At 37.8% G+C, this 16704-nt stretch overlaps 1 protein-coding gene across 1 annotated transcript in view; it reads left to right on the top strand.

Annotated features, from left to right (window-relative positions):
* Positions 1-16704, top strand: part of SLC5A12 (solute carrier family 5 member 12) — a 374561-nt gene that overhangs the window by 108700 nt on the left and 249157 nt on the right. The window contains exon 2 of the mRNA XM_044059166.1: positions 14545-14610. Coding sequence (XP_043915101.1) covers positions 14545-14610 — 66 coding nt within the window. The remainder of the gene's footprint in view (positions 1-14544; positions 14611-16704) is intronic.

Below are 16704 nucleotides of genomic sequence, written 5' to 3'. Positions count from 1 at the left end.
CATGTCCAAAACTCTGGGTTTGACATAGCTTTGTGTGTTAGGCAGAGATCGCCTCTGAGTAGGCAATATGTGATGGAGTAAAGCTGCAGTTTTTTGAGACGGTCTGCGTAGGGCATTTGTTTGAGACTGGTAATCCTCTTTTTGAGGTATTTCTGCAGCCTTTCCAGTTGTTGTAGATGTCTTGTGAGGTACATACCAAAAGGGCGTTGTACTCTATAATGGGTCTAATGAGTGACGAGTAGAGGGGAACAATGACCTATTTTTTTCCTGGATGAGAAACCTTTTGTGATGAGGTGTGCCATGTAGAAGGATTTCCTGACTACTGTGGCGATGTGATTATCAAAGGAGAGACTACTGTCTACCTGTGTCCCAAGGTCTCTCATCACACTTTCGGTGTTAAGTAGACTACCGCCTATGTGGTAGTTCATGGGTACAGAGTTTTTACCAAAAGGGATGACAATGCACTTTTTGGCATTGAGCTTGAGGCCATGGCTTTGACACCAGGCATCTGTCTCAGCGAGGCCCTTTTGTAGGATGTCCATATCTTTTGGACTTTTGATTATGGCTCCTAGTTTGCAGTCATCTGCAAACTTCATTAGCTAAAGACCTTCTGTGTTAGCCTGTACTTCAGAGAAGTAGATACCAAACAGGAGAGGACCCAGGGCTGAACCCTGTGGTACTCCACTTGTCACTGGTCTGAAGTTGGATTTGGAGTCTGCTACTTTCACAGTGTGGGTTCTGTCAGTGAGCCAGTTGACAACCCATCTTGTGACATAGGGATTTATACCTAGTTTAGTGAGTTTATCTATAATTCCAGAGCGGAGGATGGTGTCAAAAGCCTTGGCGAGATCTAGATAGGCTGTGTGAACCACCTTACCCTCATCTTTACGGCTTTGGTGACCACTTCAAAGACATCTATCAGGTTTAGAAGACATGATCTGCCCTTTACAAACCCGAACTGGGTGGGGTCCTGAGTTTGGAGATTACCAATGTCATTGTTTATAAGTTCCATGATGATACGTTCCATAGCCTTGCAGACCAGGCTCATCAGGCTAATGGGGCGGTAGTTTCCAGGGTCCATGGTGGCTCCCACGTTGTGGAGTGGGATAACCATCACTGTGCACCATTCAGTGGACACATAGCCTGAGGTGAGGCTATGATTGAATATGGTACTTAGGTGGGATGTGAGTTTGTTCTGTAGTTCATGTAGAACGCAGCCTGGGATGTTGTCAGGTCCCATGGATGCTGTGTTCTTGGCTTTGGAGAGTGTGTTTTTTACCTGTGCAACCGTGATTACTGGAACTTTGCATTCTTCTGGTATAGAGATAGGCTTTTTAGGGGATTAGAGGGGAGGGTAAAGTTAGCACTGAACCTATCTGACAGGATTTTGGCAATATCAGTTTTTTCTTTATATTTAGTGCCATTGTGCTGTAACTAAGAGCAGATCTGAGTGTTGCCATCGAGATTCTTGACATAGCTATAGAATGCTTTGTGGTTGTCTTTAGAGTCATTGGCGATTTTGTTTTCGTAACTAGTTTTGGAGGATTTTATGAGGGATCTCAGCTTCTTACTGAGGCTGACCTGGGAGTTCCTCCAATCATGGGCATTGTTTCTAACAAAATAGAACAAGCAAACAACCACCAGAAATGTCATTAAAAAAAAAAAAAAAAAAACATACACCAGGACTGAAATTTAAATTACAGTAATCAAAACTATGTGCAAATATATACAAAAACATGAAGCATGTTAAAATGAATTAATAATGGGACAAATTACTATTTATATGTAAGAAGGAGAGATAAACACAAAGCTGTGAGGTAATATGTTAGATTAGTTTTAATAGCATGAAAGGAAGAGGTATTGAGGACTTTGCAAAATTGGAAGGGTATATTAATTGATGATATCAAGAATTGTTGTCTACTTTTCCATGAGAAGAAAAATGTTTTTTTTTTCTGTTATGAAGTGAAATCTTTAAAACCCTGAGATATTTATTCGCCATTTCTTTGAAACAAGTCCATGAAAGGTTCTTACAGTCAAGCCAATTTTGCGTGATGTAAAATTTGATTAACATGAGAAATATTGTTGGTATGTATACATTTTTGAATGCTACATTATTATGAGGAATCTTGAGATGGGGCCTACATTAAATCAGCGAATGCTTAAAATAGTGAAAGCTGATTAATCTACCCTTTAATACCAGGGAAAAAAATCACGGACCCATTTTAAAGACCATGCCATTTCCTCCACTGTGGTGCGATTTCAGAGTTGGTACATTTATGTAAGGGGTGAGTGGGGGGCACAGCCCCCAACATTGATGGGTGTGGGGGGGCAAAGCCTCCCACTTTATATTGTGTTTTGAACTTTTTTTTTTTTTTTTTTTTGTGGAATAGCGATTTGTTTTCCCTGGGAAAAAAATTGCTGTTCCCTGTCTTCGAGATTGTCAGCTTTCGTTGTTAAAGGGTCAGTAAATGTAGTATGCATTCACACATATATGTGGTTGATGGTTTTAGTAGAGATTACGGTGCTGTGTGGATCGGGAACTTTACCATTTTCCCCACTGGAATATATAATTTGCAGGGGGTGGGTGGTGAATGGGGGCTTGCCCCCCTGCAAAAACAAAGTTTAGTGTTGTGTAGTATGTTCATCCTTGTGACAAGAAGAGCTGTACTTCCTTTTCTGACAAGTGCAGGGGAAACAGTATGTCGAATTATGCTGAATCGACATTACCGGGATATTTTCGACATTTACACCCTTGTAAATGTAAAATTTCAGGAAAACAAATCAAAATAGTCATATATATATATATATATATATATATATATATATATAGATAGATAACAAACCAAGCCAAAAAACAAACTAAAGAAACACAAATTAAAACACAAATGGAAGGCCCAAGGAAACAAACTGCTGCAGGTAAAATCCAGAAGAATTTTAATGTAGAAACTTTTTGAAATAAAAAACTTGTTTAAAACTATGGGAGATAAGCACTTTTGTTCACAAAACTACACAAACTTCATCAGATAAACATTGCTGGAAGTACACACACAATTTGCAACTTTTGTGTTCAATCACATGACCGCCAAGCCCCCAGGAAATGAAGCATATGTGTGGGTGTGTGTGTACGTACATATATCTAGCTATATATATCTATCTATTATATATATATATATATATATATATATATATATATATATATATATATATATATATACACACACACACACACACACACACAATGTATATATATGGATCCTGTCAGTTGATCAAGTTTTCTGAAACTTGAAATTCATATTGGCGAGATGATATGATCAAATTTCCGAAAACTCGAAGCTTTTGACTGGAGATTGGGGAAATTTTCCTCAATCCATGCAATGTTAGAGTTGGTATATATAATATGCAAAGGGGTGCAGGAGGTTTGCCCCCATGCAAAAATGTAAAAAAAGATGGATTTTCGTGGTTTTTTTTCCATGTTCGAGTTTTTGGAAGTTCAGTCATATTATCTCACCTGACATAGATCCATATGTGTGTGTGTGTGTATGTATATATATATATATATATATATATATATATATATATATATAAAATCATAAAGATTGATTGACAGCACAAATTGTCAATCTCAAAATCATCGATGTGAACACATCAACTTCAAAAATCATCCCTCCAAAAAGGATTGAAAAATAAATAAAGCAAATTTATTTGCAAGTGGACAAGCCCCTACCCTCCCTGCTAATTATATGTTTCATCTCTGAGATCAGATCACACTACAGTGAGAAAAGGACATATTCCCTGATCCCCACTGTACCATAATCGCTAAAATAAAAACTGGTACTTTTTGAACAGCTGATTTTCGATCAATCGCACCAGCTTCATTCCCCATTGAGGACATCACTCTCTGTCTCTTTGATGAAAATGTATGCATATATGGGTCCCTGTGGGAAGCTCAAGTTTTCAGAAACTTGAAATTGATATGGTTGAGACCATATGACAAGTTTCTGAAAACGTAAGGCTTTTGAATGGAGATCGCGGTACAGTGATGATCGGGGAATTAACTTTTTCTCCACTGTAATGCGATCTCAGAGTTGGTATATATAATATGCAGGGGGTGTGAGGGTGCAGCCCCCTCCCTCATTGGTGGTGCAGGGGAGTTGGCATTCTTAAAAGTCTGTAGACAAAAGGTAGATTGTTCTTGTTTTTTGAAGTTCCAGTTTTCAGAAACGTGACCATATTGTCTTGATAGTATGAATTTCGAGTTTCCGAAAACTCAAGCTTCTGACATACATCAATATATAGATATATATCAAAATATGCTGCCTGGTAAATGTGTAGTATGTCTTTAGAAGTGGTAAATGGACTTTTAAATGGATTGCAATATGGAACATGCGAGTATTCTCACAGCAGTTAATCAGACAAAAAGCTCTTAATTGTCAACTAGTGCTTTTATAAAGAGGTTGTCTGAAAGCAGCAAACTAGAAAAATGGTTCATCAATTGGAGAATAATCAGGGAGAACATCCTGGTAGCTTGACATGGGCGAGGTCAGTTTGGTCTAACCTTTGGAGTGTACCTGCTTATAGAGCTGGAAACTATGTCTGGAACAGGCATACGATCTTGGATATTCTTGTTCTATGTCCAGGATATAGGTGGCGTGAGATGAACACTGCTAAAATAACTGTAGGTATTGTGCTTATTTTATATATACTTCTCTGAGGTTAGAATATTAGCATGACAAATGGTTATGTACATGCAATTTGCAAGCTATAGGCAGTTAGCAAACGACCATCATATTACCATGAGAAATAGTACAATCATAATTAGACTCTATATTATTATTATATTTTATTAGAATGTACTAGAATATTCATTTTACATGTTTATATATATATATATATATATATATATATATATATATATATATATATATATATGTATATATATTCTATAATAAAAATCTATATGTTCAAAACAATGCTGTCTTGATTGTGTACCAAACTTTTATCTTTGTTTTCCTTCTAAGTACTCTTCCTATTAGTTGTACCATCTTTTCTTGACATACCTACATACCTTTCTGTCTCACATCGTACGCCTCATAGGAAAACTATATATTTAATAAAGAGTATGAAACCATATGTACCATTTCATCAAATTTCTTTTTAATATGCAAGATCAAAACCTATTTTTATTTTCACGTGTAGTTATAACAGTTCATTGTAAAGCTTCCTGATATCCTTTCCCTTTATGTGTCTCATGTACTTTTAATGAACACATCAGCATCCTATGCACTTTGTTTTGTAACATTTTACTAATATCTTTGGACCAATCACAATACTGGAGGAATGCCAGGCACCCAGCATTACTGCAGCACAGGTTAAATGCCAAGATCAAGAATACAGCAATATCTCTCGATGGGTTCTACATGAACTACAAAGTGAGCTGGCACCACATCTGCATGCCCTGTTAATCACAGCCTCACCTCAGGCTTTGTCCCTACCGAATGGTGCACTGGTACAGTCATCCCTCTCCATAAAGGGGGAGAGACTACAGACCCTGGAAATACGAGTCTGATATGTAAGGCGATGGAGCTCATCATCATGGACCTAATTAACAAGGATATAGGGAATCTCCAAACTCTAGATCCCATGCAATTTGGTTTTGTGAAAGGTAGATCATGCCTGCTCAACCTGGTTAACTTCTTTGAGTCAGTCACCAGAGCTGTGGATGAGGGCAAGGCAGTTCATACAGCCTACCTTGATCTGGCCAAGACCTTTGATATCATTTCCCACTCAGGAATTATTGATAAACTCACCAAACTAGGCATCAACCCCTATATCACTAGGTGTGTTGCAAACTGGCTCACAGACTGAACCCACAGTGTGAAAGTAGTGGACTCCAAATCAGACTGCCAACCAGTCATGAGTGGAGTCCCACAGGAATCAGTAATGGGTTGTCTCCTGTTTGGCATCTACTTCTCAGAAGTTCAGGCCAACACGGAGGGACTCTGGCTGACCAAGTTCACAGACGACTGCAAACTGGGAGCCATTATTAAGTCCCCAAGTGATGTAGACATCCTACAGAAAGGCCTCACTGAGACCAATGACTGGTGTCGAAACCATGGCCTTAAGCTTAATGCCAAAAAAATGTGTCTTCATCCCCTTTGGGAAAAACTCAGTTCCCACTAATTACCACATTGATGGGAGCCCACTGAACACTGAAGGTTCTATTAAAGATCTGGGGGGACAGGTTGACAGCAATCTCTCCTTTGATCACCACATTGCCACTGTGGCCAGAAAGTCCTTCTATGTGGCACATCCCATTACCAAGGGTTTTGCATCCAGGAAGAAAGAGGTCATCATCTCTCTCTATGCTTCTCTCATTAGGCCAATCATCGAGTGTAATTCCCCATTTGGCATGTACCTCATTAGACACATGCAACAACTAGAAAGACCACAAAAGTACCTAACAAAGAGGATCCTAGGCCTTAAACACATGTCCTACATGGACAGACTCATTAAACTCCAGCTATTCTCTGTCTCATATCGTCTACTAAGAGGCGATCTCTGCTTGACTTACAAACCATGTCTGACCCAGCTCTGTTAGAAATGCTACAGCTAAAGAAATCCCAATCCCTCCGCACCACACACTCCAGAGACCTCAACCTCATTACCACAATCAACAGACCATGCTGGAGGGACAGGTTCATAACCCAGAGACTGCCCATGCTCTGGAATAGATTTCCCATACATGTCAAGCAGAGCACCTCACTGGCCCTCTTCAAGAGAAATCTTGATGAGTGAATGGGAAATAGAAAGTTCACCCCGAGGATGACTCCAGTGGCTCTACTTGACAGAGGCTCTGGGAACTAACGTCGGGCGGCACAATGCCAGGGCACTTCTATAGGCTAGGCTTGTAAAGGCTCCAGGGCCATTAGCCTAGTACACACCTATGAACCTATTAATATAATAGGTTTTCAGTCCCTGACTACAGCTTTTATTTTCCATCTCTAAATGAAGTTAAATGTGTATCTCATAGCCAGTCCCCTCCTTCCCCAGATATGCTTAATTTAAAATGTCTAACATATCTTTATGCTCATTTTCCATCTGCTTGTACTGAAAGGAATGCCATCTCTTCCTGACACTTTTTTGACCTGTGATAAAATAACTTTGTACTGTCCAAAGAAACTGTCTTCTTTAACATTTTTGTATCTCCTCTTTCTAATACAGTTTTCCACATTAGGCTTTCCCCTTACACAGACATGCCAAGCTCTCAGGTGCCTACATTCCCTGACCAGCCGCAGCAACACTAAATTAAGTCCGGGGGGAAGGAGACAGCTACCAGACCAGTGTGGAGGACAGGTTCCAGGGTGTCGAGCCGGTATCAGTGAAAGGAGGAGGAGAGACCAAACAAAAAATAGCCGATATTAGCTCTTCCATTCCTTTACAATTCTCTTATGTTCTGCCCTCATATACTTCTTCCAAAACACATATTGGTACTGCACTCCACCAGACCTCTAAATATATGTCACTCTGACTCGGTGACGTCAGCCTCTGCTGTCTAGATGAGAATCTCATCAGATTTTCTTATAGCCATAGAATTCAACAACCTTGCTAAACTAGTAACACACTTTGCACTCAAACATCTGTCACCTGCTCCAAAACTGCCTTAACATACAACCCCCAAAGAGCTCCTAGTCCTTGTTGTTTCATTATCAACCTATATTCATGTAAAAGTAATAATCACCCAGCAGGCATACTTGTCGGTCATTTCCAAGTAATAATGAACCATTCTGTCTTAATGTCACGTGTTGCTTTTGACTGGTTCATGACAGGACAAACCCTAAAATGTTGATCAAGCACATCAAAACTTAATCTATACAGAAGTGTAACTTCCAGATAATATGTAGTCCATACCTGTTAGGCTTCAAAACAACCTTGGCTATCCAAAGCCAAAGAACTAAACACCAGATTGATGTTAAACTTGAGCAAAAAGAGAAAACAGAAAGCCATGAAAAAGCCTTTATTTCATAATTAGTGCTTCAGACTTGCAAAGCAATGTTGAATGTATACCAAAGTTATCAAATCAAACTGAATAAATATAAGCAATTTGTTAGATTTAAGAGCTTCAAATATTTTTTCCAGAAGAATAGAACCTAGTGGTAGGAAACCTCAGGCTACAACCTCACATTTAAGCCTTGATCAGCAATTCCTTCAAATTTGATTTGAACCTATTCAATTTAATCTGAGACTTTACCTTACACATGTCCTATTACACTGACATCATGATTTTACCTAGTTCATATCAAATCATGTGGATTTAACCAAGACTTTAGTGAGTAATAACCCACTGTTACCAGTCTGCAAAGTACAGTAGACTCCTTCTTATCTGGTCTTGCTGGGACCAGACCTTAGGCTGGATAAACGAATGGCTAGTTAATCCAAAATAGCAGACAAAATAGCATTTATAGGTTGTAAATCAGATTAAAAAATATGCATGCATGTTTTATTGATTACCAGTGCTCTTATTTAACTTTACTTTACTTTCTGGATGAAGTAGCCTGGGAACATTGTCTCCGAGTACAGTGCAGTGCACTGTACTTTTTACTAGAACTGGCAATGGAAATTTGATTCATGAAAAAAATCTTGATGAAAATATGGCTGGTTAAAAGAGGAGTCCAGTTAAAAGAAGAGCGGATAACAGGGAGTGTACGGTAAGTAGTAGCCTTACTTTAAAAGATCCCAGAGATCATACTGATTTGCATTAACTCTTTGTAGAGCTGATTCCTAAAACTCTCAGCTGATTAGATATTTAATCATAAGTCCCAAGCCTTTAGTATCCCTCTAAACTAATCCCTGTCATTTTTTCTCTTGAAAATTTCATCACAACACCAATACCAAAAACATTATCAACTCATCCCAGCTCACTTTCACCCTGTCTGCACCTACTAGTTCTACCAAAAGTAAAAGGAACATTAGTATACAGCCAGACAGAAGGATTGGTTGATAAAATATGCTTTCCACCATGGGTGCAACAAGCTGTCAGAGAAGGCCATAGCACAATAACAGCTCTCTTAAATGTAAGCAATTACGTTCTCAACAGCATAGTATCATTAGTTATATGTATTTATTTAAATTTGTTCACTGGGTAGGTGGGCTGGTTTGAGGACCAGAGCATTAAACCCTTGAAACTACCAGTTTCTTATAACCTAACTTAGTAAATATTAATTCTTAGCCTGGGAACTGTGTGTCCTTTATTTAGAATATCTCATGGATGAGCCTTTTCCTAACTACTACATTTCTTCTCTATGTTTTCATTTTAATTGCTGCTATACCAAGAATGAACACTGTAATATATTCTGATGATATTATACTACTAAGTTCTAATCCTCTTACCAATTACTTCAAAGACAACTTCAAACTGCCCAGATGCTGCAACCAGAGGGATTCTACTCCCCATACTCCATTGTCAGGAGTCAAGCAGCTATGCCTGCTAACAGCTGGGCATTTATGTAAGTTCTCTGTAAATAAACTGTACCTTGCAGCTCATATACCCAGAAAGACACCATTCCTAGAAGAAAATTTCACCCAGAATGGTATTCAAGTGCAGCTTGTAAGGAGATCACTGTTCAAGGCCATTAATTCTAAAGCTACATAATTTAGATTGTTTAAATCTACTCTTTTTTTCCCCAACACCAGCAGCCTTTTCATTAAGAATACACATAGCTAAACCTGGTGGCTCCTTCAAACCTTTCTTTACCCGGTAATATGCATAAGAGGATGAACTTGCTTCACTGTGACCCCAGACATGCTTTGCAAGCCATAACCAGATCTTAAAAAACATTTTAGAAAAAGACAATAGGAGAGCACTTGATAGGATAAACATCCTTCTCACCATCCAGCCAAGGATGTATTTAATAAGAATATGTATACATATGTGCAGTAATCTCTCTCTCTCTTTTCATGTAGAAATATAAATAGGAATCAGAAGTGCAGTAATCTTACCCAGGTAGAATAAAATAATAAAATCAAGAACTTCATTGAGATTCAGAATCCCACCCATTCAGTCCCATGAAAATAGTGCCTTTTTCTTCCAATATAAAGGTAAGTAAGCAAATATGTAATAGGCTTGTTTTACAGTCTGCAAGAACTTTAGCCATGATATTGGAACAGCAATATATAGTTGCGACTATTACAGGGTCTATATTACAATGTCAAACTTGTATAAGTTCAAACATTGTAATATCGAACCCTAAAGTCCAAAATCCAAAAATAGCGAAGCCACGGCACATTGACTTTTTTCCCATGGAAAAAAAAAAATCAGTGGGCCATTTTCAGTGCTTTGCTATTTTCTCCACTGTGGTGCGATCTTGGAGGTTGGTATATTTAAGTAGGGGGTGTGTGGGGTGAAGCCCCCACTTTAGTTTAAGGTTTAATTTTTTTTTTGTGCTGGAACAGCGATTTTATTTCCTTGGGGAAAAAAAATCACTGTTCTGTGTTTTTGTTATTCTTGGGTTCAATATTATAACGTTTGAACTTATGTTAGTTCGATGTTGTGATATAGACCCGCTATTAAACTGAGTACTGTAACATGCATAAAGTACATGTAATATATGGAACATATTGATTTCTTTCCAAAATCAAGAGAAAATGCCCATGTTTGTTCATAAGTACAAGGCTAGCTGCCTTTGTGGACTGTTTAAGCCTAGACAATTCTCCCTTAGCCAGAATCCTACCCAGTACCTCTTGTCTGTGAGGTAAACACCTTAATCATTATGCCAATCACCAACACCCTGTGGCTGTTGAAAGACTGTATTTCCACCTGGAAAATATCTGAATGAGAGATAATAAGCACTGCAGTTCTTACCTTAGGTGTTGACGTTAATACAAATTACCTATTATTATACAAGAAAAATGTGAACGCTAACTTTTTATTATCAGTAAAGTTTGTTCATTTGGAAATGCTCCCTTATTTTGATATGGTAATGTTGAAATGAAGAATGGAATGAGTTAAATGTATTTGGAGGCCGCACCTGCTCTACATTGCTGTAGTTCCTGGGACTAACATTATGAACATTGTGACTTTATTTTTGCTTTTTTATTCATTTTTCCTGGGAGAGCCTTTGTTATTTATTCTTTCACATTTTTATGATTAAGTACTTAATAACAATTATTACCTGATACCCAATCCTTAGCAAATATTAAGAATGCAATCAAATGTAATTTTGATTAGTATTAATGGTATTAATGGGTATTCCAAAAAACAAAAAAAAAATGAGATATATTAAATACAGACAAAAAAACAGTTATGCTGATTGATGAATTTGCATTTTGAAAAATAAATTACTTCTGTAACCAAAAGTAGATATAAATGGAACTCTTGTGTCTCCTCTTCTCTTGTGGAATTCATGGTTGGTAGAGGTAGTGAAATGAACTGTCTGCTATAAAGTTCATAAATTTATAGTGGGTTAATTGGCTGAATTTTTTTGGCTGTACTTAAATATGGGTTTGATTGTATTGTAGTGGGATCAGTATTTACTCCCATTGAAAGGTGGGAGTATGAGAGACTGAAGCACTCCCCTTTGACTCATTTTCCAAAAGATGAATATTAAAAACAGTGCCTTGAAAACATTAAAACACAAAAAAACTTTTTTTTTTCAGTGAGAAGATACCCTGCATGCCCATGTGGGGTGCTCAACCTTCACCCCTCTGAATTATATATACCAACTCCATGGTCACACCAAGTGGTGAAAAGGAGAAAAATACCCCAAAGCACCACACCAGCTTGCACAATACAGCACAATGTAATGAAACTCACTGTACTGTTACATTTTCAAACTGAAGCCACTCATTCCCTAATGCTACAGGGTTCTGTAAGACAGCCTTAAAAGGCATTCTGATTTTTTGGAAGACATTTCTAAGTGGCTGCAGATTTTTACATCAGGATCAGTTATTTCAGGGTGGATTAGATCAGTTGTCATATTTCTGATGACACCAAATTTAGTGAAAAAGGAGTTGGTTATGTGATATTTATTATTGCCTTACTAAGATCATAGTTTGCAGGTACTTGATTATAATATTAATTCTGCCTCAGTTTAGAATTACAGGAAAATGTTTTTGACAGAGTTGTTATATGATTCAGTATTTACTGAAATGCTAAGAAAGAAAAGAAATTCATACCAGATTGTATGCACAGCCGAATGAAGCCATGGCTATGAACCAGATGACCTGTGTCAGACTACCAGTTCAGGTACTGGAAGAGATGCTGGGAGGAAGAGGGGTTGAGTACCTGATGCTGCTTGCTTGCCCATGCTGGTGGAAAGGAAATGGTTCTGGACTGACACTTTGATGATACCTAGAGGGAGCACTCAGTGCTTCACCCATGGATCATGGCCTGCCAAGCACTTACTGTCCCTGTGCAAGTGCAGAGGTATTCTTCCTGCGTCATGCAACACTCAATGAGCTCAAAAGAGCCACTGCAATGAGGGATGAGCTCCAAGGAGGTATGGTAAGCTGCTCCGTCAGACTTGATAGCTGTACCATTCCATATCTCCTGAGTCTTGTGGTACATGGGTTGATAAGGCAGCAAGGGTAGGAATGAAGGGGTCATAAAACTCTTGCCTAGCTCAGGGGTAATTACATCTTATACCTGATGGAACAAATGGGCCAAATGAGTAAAGGTAGCAGAAAAACTGGACAGGTCCAGTGCAGGAGCACAAAAATGTAGGGGTGTCTAACACTGACTTACCAATTACATTTAATATTATGAAGAATACATCTAAGGGTGCTCTTTGTGCTCATGTTCAGACTTGTATCTAAAGCCTTGCCTTGAGGCAGCAAAAAAAAAAAAAAATACACGGACAGTTAGAACTGGCCAAGGTGTTAGCAATAAATTACAACAAATGCATTCATATGGTAAAAAAGAAAAAAGTAGAAATAACATTGGAAAAGGCATTAACTCTGTATAATTTTATGCATGCTGTTCAACAATAATATAACTGTGATGATAAGGTATGTATTGTGTGTGTGTTTTGGGGGGGGGGGCATATGTGCCTTTCTATCAGGGAAGTGTCAAGAACGTTCATCTCCCATATGATGGGTGTATGGGAGTACATCTGTTCTCATTAATGTGTGTTTGTGTTTGGTGTGGCAGTTTTGCTGTGGTATAGTTCCTAAACTTTGGGAAGCAGTGGTACAGCCAAAATATGTATGCTGGTACAGCTTTGCTGTCTTTTTCTATGGGGTGCATCCCTTCAAAAATATTTTCATCCTGTCTACTTCCTTTCTTCCTTCCAGTGAAGCCCTACTTTGCTTGTTTTATCCTCAATCAGGCTCTTAGTCACATCAAGTTCAATGTATCAGTTTCAGTTCTGCTTTTCATTTTTTCTGCCAACTTTATTATAAAATCTGCAGTGCTTTATAAAAACTGTGCCAGACATGATTTGCATAGTACCTGCAAAATAGTTCAGATGGCAAGAATTGATTGTACTATAACAATAAAGTTGTTCATACCATAACATTTTCTTGTTTATTTTTACAGTTACATTTTCAGTTGTGCTCCTAATAATATCCAGACTCCAGATATCAGCCTAAACAAAAACATAATTTCTTTATAAGCATATTTTTCTATAAAGTAGTATGTCTGTAGTTTAGTGCTCAAAATTTAACAGGCATAACAAATCTGGTATACCAAAAATGTTTGAATAGCTTTACAGTGCAGACAGACAGTGAGATAGACTGGCAGATTTCTACATTGTAGTGATTATTCATTGCCATGTTTATTTTGTGGGTGGCACAGTGGATAACATCTCACAGTAAGAGGTTTCCTGGTTCAATTCTCAGCTTGGGTACTATCTGTGCAGAGTCTACATATCCTCCTTGTGTTTGTGTGGATTTCCTCAGGGTGGTCTGGTTCCCTTCCACATTCCAAGGACATACAGTAGGTGGTTTGGACACTCTAATCTGGCATAATAGATGTGTGTGTGTGTGTGTGTGTGTGTGTGTGTGTGTGTGATGGGAAAGAATTACTGAAGCAGGGCTAGCCTCCTGGTGGTGTAAACCTTGACTATAGATGATTGTCACTGTTGAAGTGACACCCTGACCCCATGTACAAAAATGGGGAAAAAGGGGTTGTGGATGGATGCTTAGTTTGTATACAAATATATCATTTACATTAGTGAATCTGTTTGTGATTGTTAAAATGGCACATTATCATGTAGAAGACACTAGTGCTTACAGAGTACCTTATGTAGATAGGGAATACTCATTTAGGAAGGTATCATGCATTTAAGAAAGTATCATGCATGACAATACTTTTGCAATGAAGTGCTACATTTATACAAAAATATAACTTGTGTGAAATATGTCTCAGATGATCATGAAAAAATGCTCAAACTGACACAGAGTAGATCACGCCGAATAGATATAACTGGATAACTCTAAGGAAGTAGTACCTACTGTACAACCTGCATATTTTTGCTCTTCTATAAGGCAGAAGGCAAATGCACTGTAGTTTTACATTTCTAATGGTGTTGCTTTTTTCTTCTGTTGTAGTATTTGGAACTGAGATTCAGTAAAAATGTTCGTCTTGCAGCCACATTGATATATATACTGCAAACGGTAAGTAATGTTTTCAAAAATCACTTTATTATAATGATTCACTGAAAACTCTTACACTCAAATTACTTGGTTATAATTACTTCCTTTTGAAAATGTAAGCAACAGATTTGTGGTTGTAGCCCTAAGTCTTTACAGAAGAATTCAGCTGGTCAGTTTGTAAAGTGGTAGTACCTTGTCAATTGTTGCAATTTATCTATTATTTTATTGTGCTTATTTGTCCATTATTTTATTGTGTTCACCCCCCACACACATTTTTTATGTTTTTAATGTTAGTCTATGGTAGTAGTCAAAGGTAATGTGTCATTATGAAGTGTATCACTGTATCAGAAATACTGCTGTGGAAATAATGAGAACGTTTGACTCCTCAGTTCTTTATAAATTCATAAAGCATACATCTAGGTAATACACATCTGGATATGCATGATTTGGCCGATACATTTTCATTCCTGTTCCTTTTGGACATAAAAATTAGAACTGAGCTTCCAGGCACTGGATGACTGTAAGAATCATATACCATTGTCATCTTTTATTGTAAAAGTGATTTTTTTCTATATGTGCTTCAAACACAAGAAGATATTTATTTATACACATTATAGCATTCTCTTTCCTGGCCTTTTACATTGATTTTCATAGCTCCTTTATCACAAACATTTCAAACAGAGTTTCTGATTCATAAAGATATAGCAGAGCACAGTGGAAAGTAATACTATTGACTAGATGCTACATTAAGGCTGACAACTTTGTATAAATATCAGCAGATCTCAGTCCACTGTAAGTATAAAACATCCCAAGACTACATACAGAGATTAATGAGAATAACCACAAGAGATGAGTCAAAACATAATGGAACACTGGCTAACAGGATGTACCAGCTTAACACTACGTGTTATAATGCCTAAGCCAGGTGATTAACAAAGGGGCTACAAAGATACATTTTGGTTATCATAACACAATGACAGAATGTAAGTAATGAAAATCATAAATCATATTTATTTTGCTGAAATATATACAAATGACTACCAGGTAGCATTTTATGACAATACAACTCAAGATTTACATTCTCTAAACAACACAATATAAATAGTAATTTGGATAAATGCATTTAAGATGCACAAAGACAGTATAGAAACTACAAAACAAGCAGCAGTCCAATGACTTGTCTTTTTGAGAATGTTGTGGATGTACTATGTATAGCACACCAGCTGTATACCATAACATAGCTCAGGAAGACATAACACTAGTATCTCATTCAATATATAACTGCACTGACCTGGAGCAGAAACACAGTGTGCACGACCCCCCAATTAATCAGTGTACCCCCTGCAATTCCCACAACATTAATGTACAACAGGTATGCAACAGAGTACAGAACAGAAATAAATGGTGAACGCAAGTGCAGCATAGTATGTCTGTGCAGAAGCATGTTGAGATACACAGTATGTAAATATTAGCATGCCTACCACTGTAAACAAAAACTGCTACCAGGGTTAATGGACCAGCATGTGAGTTGTGTGTACAGCAGTCCATGAAATAGGGTCATAGGAATACAGAGGAACAATATGTCTCACAAAATGACTTACCACACCTGCAGTGCTATAGGACAGGATTTTGCAGTGTGTACATTAACCAGAAGCAATACAGCATGTGAAATGGTTCAGCAATCATAAAATGAATCCAGTTAAACTTATTGCATTAGCACTATGCACATCAATCTGGATAAAAAGACATGGCACTTCAGACAATGGAATATACTCAAGGGAACAGGTAAGATATGTAGTCCATAAGTGTGCCGTATATGTTGCCATGAAGATACAGCTAAAGTCACGCTGTGATATCCAGGTATGCAGGAAGTACAGTGCAGTTAAGGTGAATAAGGACAGTCTTAAAATGGGATTCATGAGTTTTATGTGATCTAGAACATGTGCAATACAAGACCATTGATCAGTATGATCTATTAGGATACCACCAAAGGATGATATTGTTACCATGTATAAAGTACTGCATATCTGCTACACAATTTCCTGGAAGCCATATATATGTATATGTGTATGGATAACAGGTTCATAGGTAGATACTAGGCTATCGGCCCTGGGG

Source organism: Protopterus annectens, chromosome 17.part0, assembly GCF_019279795.1.
Source record: "Protopterus annectens isolate FY-2018-M chromosome 17.part0, PAN1.0, whole genome shotgun sequence".
Lineage (NCBI taxonomy): Eukaryota > Metazoa > Chordata > Ceratodontiformes > Protopteridae > Protopterus > Protopterus annectens.
This window is presented reverse-complemented; position numbering and strand designations above follow the sequence as displayed.